This window comes from Felis catus, chromosome B3, assembly GCF_018350175.1.
Source record: "Felis catus isolate Fca126 chromosome B3, F.catus_Fca126_mat1.0, whole genome shotgun sequence".
Taxonomy (NCBI): domain Eukaryota; kingdom Metazoa; phylum Chordata; class Mammalia; order Carnivora; family Felidae; genus Felis; species Felis catus.
The window spans coordinates 62305119-62319334 of record NC_058373.1 but is presented as its reverse complement, the minus strand read 5'-3'; the positions used below and the strand labels follow the sequence as shown (position 1 = coordinate 62319334).

General features: G+C 41.8%; 2 protein-coding genes across 4 annotated transcripts in view; one reads left to right on the top strand and one right to left on the bottom strand.

Moving 5' to 3' along the window:
• Positions 1 to 3189: 3189 nt before the first annotated feature.
• On the bottom strand, positions 3190 to 3750 carry LOC123386336 (28S ribosomal protein S26, mitochondrial-like). Its single transcript, XM_045060728.1, has one exon. It carries the CDS (start codon positions 3722 to 3724, stop codon positions 3371 to 3373), a length of 354 nt encoding a protein of 117 aa, XP_044916663.1. The 5' UTR covers positions 3725 to 3750; the 3' UTR covers positions 3190 to 3370.
• Positions 3751 to 9902: 6152 nt separating this feature from the next.
• RAD51 (RAD51 recombinase) overlaps positions 9903 to 14216 on the top strand; it is a 33326-nt gene continuing 29012 nt past the window's right edge. The window contains exon 1 of one of the 3 annotated variants that reach the window (XM_006932640.5): positions 9903 to 9993. The gene's annotated coding sequence lies outside the window, so the exon portion shown is untranslated. Of the gene's footprint in view, positions 9994 to 10038; positions 10450 to 14216 lie in introns of those variants that run through there. The other 2 variants (XM_019832666.3, XM_003987273.6) reach the window with 2 other exon arrangements.

Below are 14216 nucleotides of genomic sequence, written 5' to 3'. Positions count from 1 at the left end.
ACGGTTTGTTTATTGAATCCAATCAAGTTTTTCAGCTGTTCCTCTGAATTTCTCCTGTATTGGATAAAAATTGTTTTGGGAGTGTGTCAAAGGCTAGCTCTTGCTGAGATAGGGGTGAAGATTTTCACCATCTTCTGATAGAACCTAGATTCCATTGCCTCTGCAATGTCTCTGCCCTGATGAGGGTGGAGAGCAGGCTCTCACCCCCTTTCCTTCTTTCCTCTGGAGGCCTTTTCTGAGTTGAAGCAGTGCAGCTAAGTCTGACCCAAGTTTTTGCTATAAACATACTGGATTAGCATCTTTTCTGTGGCAACAGCTGGCAGCAGTTAACCTCTCTGAGTTTCATTTTCCTCACTTGTAAAACAATAGTAGTACTTTCTCACATATTAGTTTCTTTTTTTATGTTTATTTTTGAGAGAGAGAGACACACACAGAGGGTGAGTGGGGAAGGGGCAGAGAGAGGGAGGTACAGAAACTGAAACAGGCTCCAGGCTCTTTCTCACAGTGTTAGTATTAAATGAGTTCAGGTATATAAAGCGTTGCACAAAGTAAGTACTCAAAAAATGGTAAACATATAGCATATTTTTAATACATACAGAGTACTCGGAAAATTTAATTACTAAAAAGCAGATTGGGGGCACCTGGGTGGCTCAGTCGGTTAAGCGTCCAACTTCAGCCTAGGTCATGTCATGATCTCGTGGTTTGTGAGTTCGAGCCCCGCGTCGGGCTCTGTGCTGACAGCTCAAAGCCTGAAGCCTGCTTTGGATTCTGTGTCTCACTTTCTCTCTGCCCCTCCCCTGCTCATGCTCTGTCTCTCTCTGTCTCAAAAATAAATAAAATGTTAAAAACATTTTTTAAATAAAAATTTTAAAAAGCAGATTTGATTGTTTGATACACAGAACCTATGTAATATTATTATTTTAAAACATGTTTACCCTAAATCTAATCATTAGAAGTAAGTAGCCAAATCCAGATTACTAGACATTTTCTAGACAACTGGCTTGGCATCTTCAAAAATGTCAATGTCATGAAATCAAATCAAAACAAAACAAAAAGACAGGGGATCTCTCCTAGATTACAAGAGACTAAAGATACTTTTGAAAGGCAATGCTTGATCCTTGATTAAATCCTTTATTAAAAACACAAGGGGTGCCAGTTGGTTAAGCGTCTGACTTCAGCTCAGTTCACGATCTCCTAGTTTGTGAGTCTGAGCCCCACACTGGGCTCTGTGCTGACAGCTCAGAGCCTGGAGCCTGTTTCAAAATCTGTGTCTCACTCTCTTTGCCCCTCTCCCACTTGCTCGCATGCTCTCTCTCTTTCTCTCTCTCTCTCTCTCTCAAAAATAAACATTAAAGGGGTGCCTGGTGGCTCAGTCTATTGAATGTCCGACTTCAGCTCTGGTCATGATCTCTCAGTTCGTGAGTTTGAGCCCCATGTCGGGGCTCTGTGCTGCCAGCTCAGAGCCTGGAGCCTGCTTCAGATTGTGTGTCCCCCTCTGTCTCCGCCCCACCCCTGATTGTGCTCTGTCTCAGTCTTTCAAAAATGAATAAACATAAAAAAATTTTTTTAATAAATAAAAATACACATTAATAAATAAATACATAATAAATAAATTAAAACCCCACAACCCAGGGGCACCTGGCTGGCTCAGTCAGAGGAGCTTGTGACAACTCTTGAGCCTGAGGTCATGAGTTCAAGCCCCACATTGGGTGTAAAGATTACTTAAATAAATAAAACTTTAAAAAAATTAACAAAAATTGAATTTTAAAATTTAAATTTACACTTAAAATAATTTATTCAACAATTCATGAATCAAGCAGCATCCTATCTAGCAATAGAAAGGAACTCGGAAGGACTGTACAAAGTGGAAGGTTTTTGAAATGCCAAAACGGGGCAGGAAAAAGAAATTATTAGTAAAGAATGCATTGTTTCATGCAAGGTTGCCCTTCTGAAGGGAAGGGAAGGGATGTGTGGATTATCTCACTAGTGCTGAGTAGGTAATTCCATGTTGACCAGTTAAAGGTTACATTCCAGAAAAGCTAAAACTGAAATTAGGTTAGGTATTAAGTTTTGGTTTGCTGACATGTAGCTTAGCACAAATGACTCCATTTTTAGTCTGTTGCTCCTTTTTTAACACCTATTAAGGATATTTTGAGAACACTTGGAAATCTGAATATAAACCATATATTAGATAATATTCTCGTATCAGTGTTACATTTCTCGGGTGTGATAACAGTATGGTAGTTATATAGGAGAATGTCCTTATTAGAAAATACATGTCTGCAACTTACTTTCAAATGGCTTTTTAAAAGTGTCTGTTTATACATGTATGTGTGTGAGAGAAACAAGAACATTACTGTAGGCTTTTTTTCAAAATAAAAAATTGGAAATAAAAAGAGTTTTGCTTGATGACTAAGTAACTAAAGGCAGTATAGTTCTGAGACTGATTTCATCCAGGTTGTAGCGAAGTTTGATTAATCTGTTTTGTTCCATAAGGTAGATATATCTTCCTTCAATTTTTTAAAAAATAACTCTAGGACTAACATGGGGCTCAAACTCACAACCCCGAGATCAAGAATGGCATGCTCTACCAACTGAGCCAGACACACGCCCCTTCTTTCAACTATTTTTTTTTTTATGTTTATTTATTTTTGAAAGAGAGAGAGAGACAGAGTGTGAGCAGGGGAGAGGCAGAGAGAGAGAGAGGGAGACACACAATCTGAAGCAGGGTCCAGGCTCTGCCCTGGCAGCACAGAGCCCCAGGAGGTCCAAACCCACAAACCCAGAGAGAGAGAGATCAGGACCTGAACTGAAGTCGGAAGCTTAGCCAACTGAGCCACCCAGGCACCACTTCAACTATTTTTTGATGCCAAATTTGATTTCTTCCTTCCCTAGACTATGGCAAATTCTTGCTTTTTTTTTTTTTTTTTTTTTTTTAAGACTAGGAGCAAGGCAGAGATAGAGAATGAGAATCCCAAACAGGCTCTGCCCTGGCAGCGCAGAGCCAGGCAGGGATGGATCCCAACCCTGGGATCATGACCCAAGCCAAATCAAGAGTTAGTAGTTCAACTAACTGAGCCACCCAGACATCCTGCAAATTCTTGCTCTCCTTTTCTTTTTTCTTTCTTTCTTTCTTTCTTTCTTTCTTTCTTTCTTTCTTTCTTTCTTTCTTTCTTTTTTTTAGAAACATCAACTGGTTAATTCCAGGCCCAACCTTTCTACCCCCATACACACATGGCCCCTAGATGGGCACTTCAGAGCCCTTGTGCTGTGCTGTGGCCTGACCTGGTACCAGTCCCTCTCTGGTGATGGCCCAGTTGTAGCTCTTCAGGGAGTCGAACACTTCTTCTACCCACGCCTCCAGATTCTCTCAGGTGATGAAATGTTTTGCCTCCTCCTGTCGCTGCCGCACCTTCCTGATCCTTTGGCTGCTCCCAGGCCTGCGCCTCTCGGCCCACGGGGCCTTCTCCTCCACTTGCCACTGCTCCTGCTCCCGCACCTCCGCCTCCTGCCGCAGTCCCCCTAACCATAGCTCGTGCAGTTGCTGGTTCTCCGCCCGGTTCCAAGCCGGCAGGTTACTGTAGTCAGCTGCATCCTGCAGCACCTTACCCTCTGCCAGGTTCCCTGCCCAGGCCTCGTGCACCTTCTTCCATACCTTGGACACGAACTCCAGCCTGAGGGCGCGCATCGACTGGCGGTACTGCCGGAAATGCTCGGTCTGCATGAAGAGCTCTACAGAACCCACCTCAGGCGGGGTCGCCACGCCCCCGACCTTGGACTTGGCCGGGCGGGGGCGGGGGCGGGGGGGGGGGGAGGGATGGGGGGCAGTATCCTGGCAGGTCTTTCAGCCACGAACGGGCAGCAGCAGTAGAGCCCTCAAATTCTTGCTCTTAATGTTCCCCAATCCTTTAAAATTTTTCCAAAAAGGCAAGTTTTATCAAGTGTTCTTTTTTAAAAATCGGATCTAAGTCTGCGTTATTTTTTAGTTTTTGTGTGGGTATACATTCGCATGGTCCTAAATTCATAAAGTACAAAAAGGAAAGGAAAAAGTTTCCCTTTTATTCTGTCCTCAGACACACAGTTTCCCTTCTTGGAGAAAACCAATGTTACCAGTTTCTTGTCCACCTTACCAAAGCTTTCCTGTGTACAAAAGCGAACATGTGTGCAAGTTGATATGAGTGTGTAAATATATATTTCTTCTCTCCCTTTTTTACACAGATAATAGCTCCTCAATACACACTGTCCTTCATTTTGTCTTTTTCACTTAACTAAATATCTTGATAGGTTCAGAGCAGTACATAAAGAACTTCCAACAGATATTTTTTTTCCTTTTAATTAAACAGTCCACAGGATGAATGTATCATACCGCTATTGATAAACACGTAGGTTGCTTACCACCTACAGCAAACAATGACGAAATGTTGCACAATTGTAAGTTTATCTAGGACAGCTTCCTAGAAAGGGAGCTGTTGAGTCAAAGCCTAGTTACATTTGTAATTTTAATAGATACCACCAAACTGTCCTTTAAAATACTATATAGTTGTATTAATCCTACTAGCAATAAACACCTGGTTCCCTAAATTTACTAATCCAGTACATTCCAAACTTTTTGATGGTGTCTCAGGTTTTAATTTGCATTTTCGTAGTATGTGTGAGGTTGAGTTTCTTTATATATACTTTAGAGCAATTTTTATCTCCTTTTCTGTGTATTAGGTATTGATAAACTTTGCCCATTTTTTTTTTGAGTTATTTCTCTTTTTCTCATTGACTTGCAAGACATTTTTAAGTATAAGAGAAAAGAAACTCTTTGTGATAGTGGTGTGCTAAATTTCCCCCTAGTTTGTGGTTTTATTTGACTTTATTTATGATGGGTTTTGCCATTTAGAATTTTAAAGGTATGTAGTCACAGGTATTAATATTTTCTTTTATAGCTTTTGAGTTTGTGTTATACTTAGATTTTCACCACTATAAGATCTATGGTTTCTCTTAGACTTTTATGACTTAATACTTTATATCTTTGAGCCAACTGGAAATTTATCCTGACAAAAAGTATGAGATAAGGATACAAATTAATTTTTTTCCAGATGTCTATGGGGTTATTCCGGCACCATTTAATAAACAGGTTGTTTCCCCCACTGATTTGGAATGCCTTTTTTATCATATACTAGATTTCTCTATGTATTCCTATCTGAGTGTGGTAGGCAGAATAATAGCCACCACGACCACCACCCCTCCCACAACCAAGATGTCCACATCCTAAAACAGGTGAATGTTGCCTTAAATGGCCATAGGGACTTTGCAGAGGTTTTGAAGGATCTTGACATGGGGAGACTACTCTGGATCAGCTGGGTAGGCCCAATGTCATCACAAGGATTTTCTGTAAGAGGAAAGCAGAATGTCAAGAGTCAAAGAAGGAGATGCGATCATGGAAGTAGAGATCAGAATGATTGGTGACTTTAGTGCACACACTGTCTGACAGTACTGCTGGTAAGGTGACTCAAAATGCAGATGCCCCATGTGGTTCCTGGGTGGCTCAGTCAGTTAAGCCTCTGACTTTGGCTCAGGTCATGATCTTATGGCTTGTGAGTTCAAACCCTGCATTGGACTCTGTGCTGACAGCTTAGTGCCTGGAGCTGCTTTGGATGCTGTGCCTCCCTCTTTCTCTATCCCTCCCCTGCTAACGCTCTGTCTCTCAAAATTAAATGTTGAAAAAAAAAAGAATGCAGATGCCTCTAGAACGTGAAGAAGGTAAGGTATTGTCCTAGGACCTCCAGAAGAGACACAATCCTGCCAAGACCTCAATTTTAGCCTGGTGAAACCCATTTAGGAATTCTGACCTCCATAACTGTAAGATAATACATTTTCATTATTTTAAGCCACTAAATTTGTGGTAATTTGTTACAGCAGCAATAGGAAACTAAGGCACTGATACAACTATTCTATTCCATTGACCCATCTTATTGTACAAGTACTTTGTAATTATTGTAGTTTTATAGTATGTTTTAATGTCTGGTCAATTCAGGATTTATTATTTCAGGGTTTTCCTGGCTCTTAATGGTTTTTAATTTTATCATATAAACATAAGAACTAGCTTGTTCCGTTCCCCAAAAAATCTTGCTGTCAATTTTACTGAGATCATGTTATATTAAAGATCAACTAATGGAAAAGCAACATCTTTAAGATATTGAGTCTTCCAATAGTATGCTTTTCTGTTTTGCATCCTTCTTTGATATCTTAAAGTTTCCTTTATATAGGATTTGCATTTTTCTTGTTAAACTGATTCCAAGGCATTTTATATTTTTGTTACAATTTTTAAATTACCATCATAAAGTCAAAATAAATTCAAACCGAAAGTTCAAATAATATACAAAAGAATACAGAGGAAGGCGAAGTCATCCAAAATCTTAGTATTGAGCATCCTTCCACATACTAGGTACTCTTAGCCATAAAGAAGAGCAATGGCTATTGGTAAGGCAACCAAAGGTGACTGTCACGAATCTCATTGGGATTTCTATTGGGAATTTGTTGATGTTGGACAATTTTCAACTTTATAATTTCGAGACCTCTCCTCTGAGAAGATCGTTTTAGAGATTTCTCCATATAAGTCCTGAACATTTCTAAAAGTTTATTTGTAGACATTTATGGGTTTTGTTGCTACTGTGAATGGGATCTTTTTCTTCTATTACATTGTCTAATTAATTATTAAGACTTATTAAAGGGCTGATCTTTTTACATTTTGTCATTGGTTACACTAATGTACTTTCTTTCGTTTTTTAATATTTAAAAATTTATTTATTTATTTTGAGCAGGGGCGGGGAGGGGCGGGGGAGGGGGGGGAGAGGGGAGAGAGAATCCCAAGAAGGCTCCACACGGTGAGCACAGAGCCCAAAGGGAGCTCAAACTCACAAGCTGTGAGATCCTGACATGAGCCGAAATCAAGAGTCAATTAACCGACTAAGCCACCCAGGCACCCCTATTATCTTTAATTATTACACCCACTGACACTTCCTGAACAGTAGTAAATAATTATAGCAATACACAATTTTGTTCTTGATTGATTGATCGTTTTTTGTTTTTTGTTTTTTGTGGTTTTTTTTTGAGACCTAGAGATAGAGAGCACACCAGCAGGGGATGGGCAGATGGAGAGGGAGAGAAGAAATCCCAAGCAGGTTCTGCACCCTGCATGGAGCATAATGAGGGGCTCAATCTCACTATGGTGAGATCATGATCTGAGCCAAAATCAAGAGTTGGACACTTAACCAACTGAGCCATCCAGGTGCCCCAGATTGATATTTAAGTAATCTTTACACCCAAAGTGGGGCTTGAACTCACAAGATCAAGAGTCACATCCTCCTCCTACTGAGCCAGCAAAGGTATCCCTGTTCTTGATTTTAATCAAAGTATTTCTAACAATTTACCACTAAGCAGACAATGGTAGCTTGCTTGGGATATCCATGTTTTTTTCCTGATCATGCTAAGAAAACATTTAATTCCTTTTTATTCATTTTTTTAAATGTTTTATTTTTGAGAAAGAGTGGAAGTGGGGGAGGGCAGAAACAGAGGGAGACACAGAATCCAAAGCAGGTTTCAGGCTCTGAGCTGTCAGCGCAGAACCTGACACAGGGCTGGAACCCAAATCCATGAACTGTGAGATCATGACCTGAGCTGAAGTCAGTCGCTTAACTGACTGAGTCACCCCAGTGCCCCTCTAATTACTTTTTACCTTTTCCTCCTCTTAATCAGGAATTTATGTTGAATTTTATTGAATGCTTTTTCAAAATGATGAAATTAACAAAATAAGTTTTCTCCTTGACCTATTAATATGGTCAATTATAATAGATTTCCTAATATTGGATCATCCTTGTACTACTCAATTGGATCATTTGGACATGACAGTGGATTTCCCTTTCTATGCTCCAGGCTGCCTATGCCATGAGATTATTTTCCTTGAGACAAAAGATTATGTTTCTGATGATTAAATTTTGGTTTTACTAGAGGTTACTTCCTTGAGATTTCAGATAGGTCATTCAGATTGTAATTTAGGATATATCCAAAATTTTTCTTTTCTTTAATTTTTTTTAAAGTTTATTCATTATTGAGAGACAGAGGGAGACAGAGCATGAGCATGGGAGGGACAGAGAGAGGGGGAGACAGAATCTGAAGCAGACTCCAGGCTCTGAACTGTCAGTACAGAGAACGACCTGGGGCTTGAACTCATGAACTGTGAGATCATGATCTGAGCCGAAGTTGGACACTTAACCGACCAAGCCACCCAGGCACCCCTATATCCAAAACTTTTTTTTTAATGTTTATTTATTTCTGAGACAGAGAGAGACAGAGCATGAGTGGGGGAGGGGCAGAGAGAGAGGAAGAATCAGAAGCAGGCTCCAGGCTCTGAGCTGTCAGCACAGACCCCAACGCAGGACTCGAACTTACAAATCGTGAGATCATGACCTGAGCCAAAGTTGGTTACTCAACCGACTGAGCCACCCAGGTGCCCCTACCCAAAACTTTTCAATCACACATTTATAAATATTCGCATGGATTGCTTAAACTGTTAGCAATAAATCTAGCTTTCTTATTTATAAGTGTGTAGTGGGTTGTCTTGGAAGAAAGAAACAGAAAACTACTCAAACTGGTTTAAGCAGAAGAAATGGAAGGGACATTTATTGGAACATAGAAGTATCTCATAGTGCTTCTGGGACCCTGAGAAGTTGGAAATATGTGGAAAGCGGTCAGATTTCAGAATTGTTTCTGTCTTACTTTCTCAGTCTCTCAATTTCTTAATCTTTCTACAGATGGGGTTTCTCTGGTTTGACATCCACACAGCCACAGGAATTGGATTTTAATGAAAGGTCAAAGTCACATATTATTTCATTCAGCCAAGAGGGGCTGTGGGTTTGCAGATGTTCTAAGGAAGATGTGTGAAGAATGAGAGGTAAAGGTGGGTATCTCTGGTATGGAAGGCACTTCACTACTATCTCCAGGTACTATCTGTAATCACATAGTTAGGTTGATTCTATCTCCAGAATGCTTTTTGAGTCTGTCATTGCTCCAACTCAAGCAAGACTTCATCACTTGTCTGAAATATTGCAAGAGCTAACAGTTTTTGCTGTCCTCACTTCCCTAAAATCTCTCCTTCACTGCCACAATGATGAGAGGATTAAATAAAAACTTTATGAACTTTAAAGCACTCCACAAATATAAACTAGTAGTGGGGGTGGGGGGAAACAGATATAAATAAAGTAGTAGTGGGGGGGGGGCAAACTTTAAATGACTTCCTCATCAACTATAGAATAAAGACCAAAAAGTTCCAGACATGTCCTTAAGTTCCCTCATAACCCGAACTAAACGTTAACTTTCCAGTATCAGCGACTCCACGATACTTTTCTTCCCTCACCAGACAATACTATTCCTTGACCATGTCGTTAATTTCCACGCCCAAATTGATATCCTTGCTTCTTTCATCTCCTCTTCTTGGTCCAGGAAACTCCATTCACTCTTTAAAACCAGAATCACAGGTCAATCTTTCCAGTAAACCATGATAAAGTTTATCTTCTCAAAATCAATGCCTCCTTCCTCTGGAGTCTTGCAAATCTCCAGTAAAATACCAAGGCTTGACTAATAGTTCAGCCATTTTTCTTCCCTTCGCTAGCTTAGTTTTCCACTTCCACCTGTCCACTCGAGCATCCTCAGCCGCACCACCTCCACGGGCCTGGAAAATGCCAGGCTCCGGGAATTTGAGTCAGAAGGTCAGAGCAATCTCAAGTGCCTAACGCTCAGGTTTAGATACTTCACAAGCAAATCAAGAATAGCTCTCTGGGTCCAGGCTTCTCCCTAGAGGGGCTGAGGCACTAAAACAGGCGTGCGCCGGCGGTGCATACTGGGAGATGGAGTCTCCGGACAGCCCCACTGCCTCCTGGGAGTTGTAGTCCTCGGTCTGGTAAAAGAAAAGAAGGCGGCGACTCCCAAACTTTGAGTTAGTTTTCAGAGGTAAATGGAAGAGGGAAGTTCATAACATCATGCAAGGTTAAGTTCTCTAGGCTCATCTCTAGGATCGGGAGCAGCGTCCGAAGGGGCTGGAAGGCAGAGCCGAGGAGGGCGGGGAGACGTTACGTTGACGCTGGCGTGACCCAGCCCGAGAATTTGGCGGGATCTCCGAAAGTTGCAGTGTTCCGCGCGCGCCGTGGCCTGAAACCGAGGTCTGAGGAGAGCGGAGAGGCACCCGGAGGGACGCAGTTGGGAGCTGAGTTTCGCCTGGGTTGTGTGCAGAAGGCCGGAACAAGGGAGTAGAGAAGTGGGCAGGAAGCGAAGGGGTCTGGAGTCCGTCCCGCCGGGCGCGGACCGAGCCAGTGGACAGAAGCCGGGGCGCGCAGCCAGTGGGAGCGAGGAGCGCTGCGTACCAGGGTGAGGGTGTTAGGCGCGGACTCGGTTCCTTTTTGCCTCAGGGTAAGTCCCGACCGTAGCCGGCCCCGGGCCTGGCGGGCTCGTGGGGCCAAGTGAGAAAGCGGAGTTGGCGGGGTGGAGCAGGGGCATGCCCGGGCCCAACCCACCGTCAGAGCTTGTGGCGAAAATGGTGGCGGACCCCAGGCTCCAGAGCTGGGAGCGGGGGACCTTTTAGAGGCCTTCGTTTCTAACACCCATTTTATGGGGGGGGGGGGGGGGGAGCAAGAAAGCCGAGATCCAGAGAGGTGTAGTGATTAAATGTCACAGCTGTTTCTGTCCGGGCCAGCGGTTCCGGATCTCTGGTCAGTCCTCTTTCCATGATACCGTATTTTACTTACAAAGTACCAGCCTCCAGTTTCCAAAAAGGTGTTTTCATTACCTAATGGAAGGCCGTTCACGCGATGCCTAGGGAATGGTCTGTAGTGAGGTTTTTTACCTTGTAAAGTGAAGTGTAACATGCTTATCGAAGAATGCACAAATCCGAAGTGTACACAGCTCTGTGAATTATTTCAAAAAGAATATACGTGTGTAGTCACCACTCAGGTCAATAGCTAGAATGTTGTCAGCACCCCCAAAGCCTTTCCTGTTACCCCTCTAGTATGTCTCCTTTTCTCTTCAAAGGTAACCACTATATTGACTTTTAATACCATTAACTAAATTTGCCTGTTTGAATTTTTTATGAGTAATGCTGTTTATATTTTTGTGTGTCTGGTTTTCCTCAACATTCTATTGGTTTATATATATGTTTGCATAAGGCAATAGTTCTTTCCTGTTGCTATATTGAATTCCTTATTCATTCTGCCCATGGTGTACATTTGGGTTGTTTCCAGTTTTTGGCTTTTTATTTTTCTTTTCTTTGTCTTTTTATAATTAAAAAAAAATAATATTTCTTTTAGACAGAGAGAGAGAGAGACACACACACACAGAATCTGAAGCAGGCTCCAGGCTCCTGCTGACAACAGAGAGCCGTAGTAGGGGCTCCAACTCAGGAGCTTTGAGATCATGACCTGAGCCGAAGTCGGATGCCTAACCGATTGAGCCACCCAGGTGCCCCAGTTTTGGGCTGTTTTAATGAGAGAGGCTGCTGAGAACATTTCCTGTGTACATTTTGGTGCACGCATGTATGCTTTTCAGTTGATTAGTACAGAGTATTGAAATTCCTGGTTCATAGCATTTTCTATATTCAGCTTTCACATTTAATGTTAGTTTTCTAAAGTTGTACCAATTTACATTCAAACCAGTAGTGTAGGAGTGTTTAGTTGTTTCACATGCTTGCCAACTCTTGATATTTTCAGTCTCTTTAATCTTACCTATTCTGGTGTCATATACTAATATCTCGTGCTTTGGATTTTAATTTTCCTGATTATTAATAAGATTAAGCGTTAGTTCCTATGTTTATTGGCCATTTGGATATCTTCTTTCGTGAAGTGCTTGTTCAGATACCTTGTCTTTTTCTATTGGGTTGTCTGTCTTGCTGATTTGAAGTTCTTTATGTATTCTAACGATCAGTTCTTGGTTGTATAGGTGGTAAATATCTTGTCCCCTAACTATAGTTTGACTTTACATTTTCTTTTTCTTTTCTTTTTTAGTTTATTTTATTTGAGAGAGAGGACATGCATATATGCATGTGAGCGAGGGAGGGGGGGAGAGAGAGAGAGAATCCTAAACAGGTTTGTGCTTGATCTCATGGAAGCATGAGATCATGACCTGAGCTGAGGTCAAGAGTCCAAAGCTTAACTGACTGAACCACACAGGCACCCCTGACTTTTTTTTTTTTTTAGACGTTTATTTATATTGAGACAGAGAGAGTAGGAATGGGGCAGAGAGAGGATTCCAAGAGAATCCCGACGCGGGCTTGATCCCCCAAACTGTGAGATTGTGACCTGAGCTGAAATCAAGAGTCTGAAACTTAGCTGACTCAGCCACCAGGGGCCCACGACTTTTCATTTTTTCTTTCTTTCTTTCTTTCTTTCTTTCTTTCTTTCTTTCTTTCTTTCTTTCTTTCGACTTTTCATTTTCTTAATAGTATCTTTTGATAGAGTCTTAAGATTAAATGTCCAGTTTTTCAGCCTTTTCTTTTTTGGTTATTGCTTTATATATCCGGTTTAAGAAATCTTTATCCTGGGGCACCTGGTTGGCTCAGTCATTTGAGCAACGGACTTAGGATCAGGTCATGATCTCACAGTTTGTGAGTTCAAGCCCCACATCCGGCTCGCTGCTGTCAGCACAAAGCCCACTTCAGATCCTCTGTCCCCCTCCCTTTGCCCCTCCCTCACTTTTGTTCTTTCAAAAATAAAAATAAATTTTAAGAAATCCTTATCCCAAAGTCATGAAGATATCTGCCTGTATTCCAAAAGCTTTGTTTTACCTCTTACATGAAGATCCATAATCAAATTGGAAATTGAGTATGTGTTTTTCTTATTCTGTAAGGCTCTCCCATTAACCCAGCACTGTTTATTGAAAAGTCCATCCTGGGGCACTTGTGTGGCTCAGTCAGTTAAGCATCCCACTCTTTTTTTGTTGGTTGGTTTTTAATTTTTTTTAATGTTTATTTTTGAGAGTGAGAGAGAGTGCAAACAGGGGAGGTGCAGAAAGGGAGGGAGACCCAGAATCTGAGCTGTCAGCTCAGAGCCTGACGTGGGGTTTGAACCCATGAACCATGAGATCATGACCTGAGCCGAAGTCGGATGCTTAACCAACTGAGCCACCCAAGTGCCCCATAAGCGTCCCACTCTTGATTTCAGCTCAGGTCCTGATCTCACAGTTGTAAGTCCCACTTTGAGCTCCATGTTGGGCATGGGGCCTGCTTGGGTTTCTCTCTCTCCCTCCCTCTCTTCCCCTCCCCTACTTGTGAGCTCTCTTTCAAAATAAATGAATAAACCTAAAAAAAGGAAAAGAAAAGACCATCCTTTATTACTCTGCAGTTTCATCTTTTTCATAAATTATGAATGTTTGCATTCAGGTGATTCTGACATTTAGCATTATCATAGACACGCATTATGCTGAACCTGCCATCTAAGAGATCTGCACCTGAAATAATCAAGAACAAATGGTCATCTCCGCTGGGGCACCTGGGTGGCTCAGTGGGTTAAGCTTCTGACTTTAGCCCAGGTCATGATCTCATGGTTTGTGTGCTATCAGCACAGAGCCAGGAGCCTGCTTCAGGTTCTGTGTCTCCTCTGTCTGCTCCTCCCCTGCTTGCACTCTCTCTCTCTCTCTGTCTCTCTGTCTCTCCCTCTCAAAAATAAACATTAAAAAGAATAAATGGTCATCTCAAAAGAAGACATACATATGGCAAACACACATGAAAATGTGCTCAAATGACTAATCAGGGAAATGCAAATCAAAACCACAATGATACAGCATGTCAGAATGGCTAAAATTAAAAACATAAGAGGGACTCATCTGACTCTTGATTTTGGCTTAGGGTATGATCTCACTGTTGGTGGGATTGAGCCCCACTTCTAGCTCTGCACTGACAGTGCAGAGGCTGCTTAGTATTCTCTCTTTCTCTGCCCCTCTCTGCTTGCACTTGCTCTGTCTCTCCCTCTCAAAATAAACTTAAAAAGGAAGAAAAGAAATAGGGGAGCCTGGCAGGCTCAGTCAGGGGAGCATGTAACTTTTGTTCTCACAGTTGTTAATTTGAGCCCCACGTTAGGTGTAGAGATTGCTTAAAAATAAAATCTTAAAAAATAATAGTAACAAGTGTTGGTGAGGATGTGGAGAAAAAGGAACCCTCCTGCCCTGTTGGTAGGAATGTAAATTAGTGC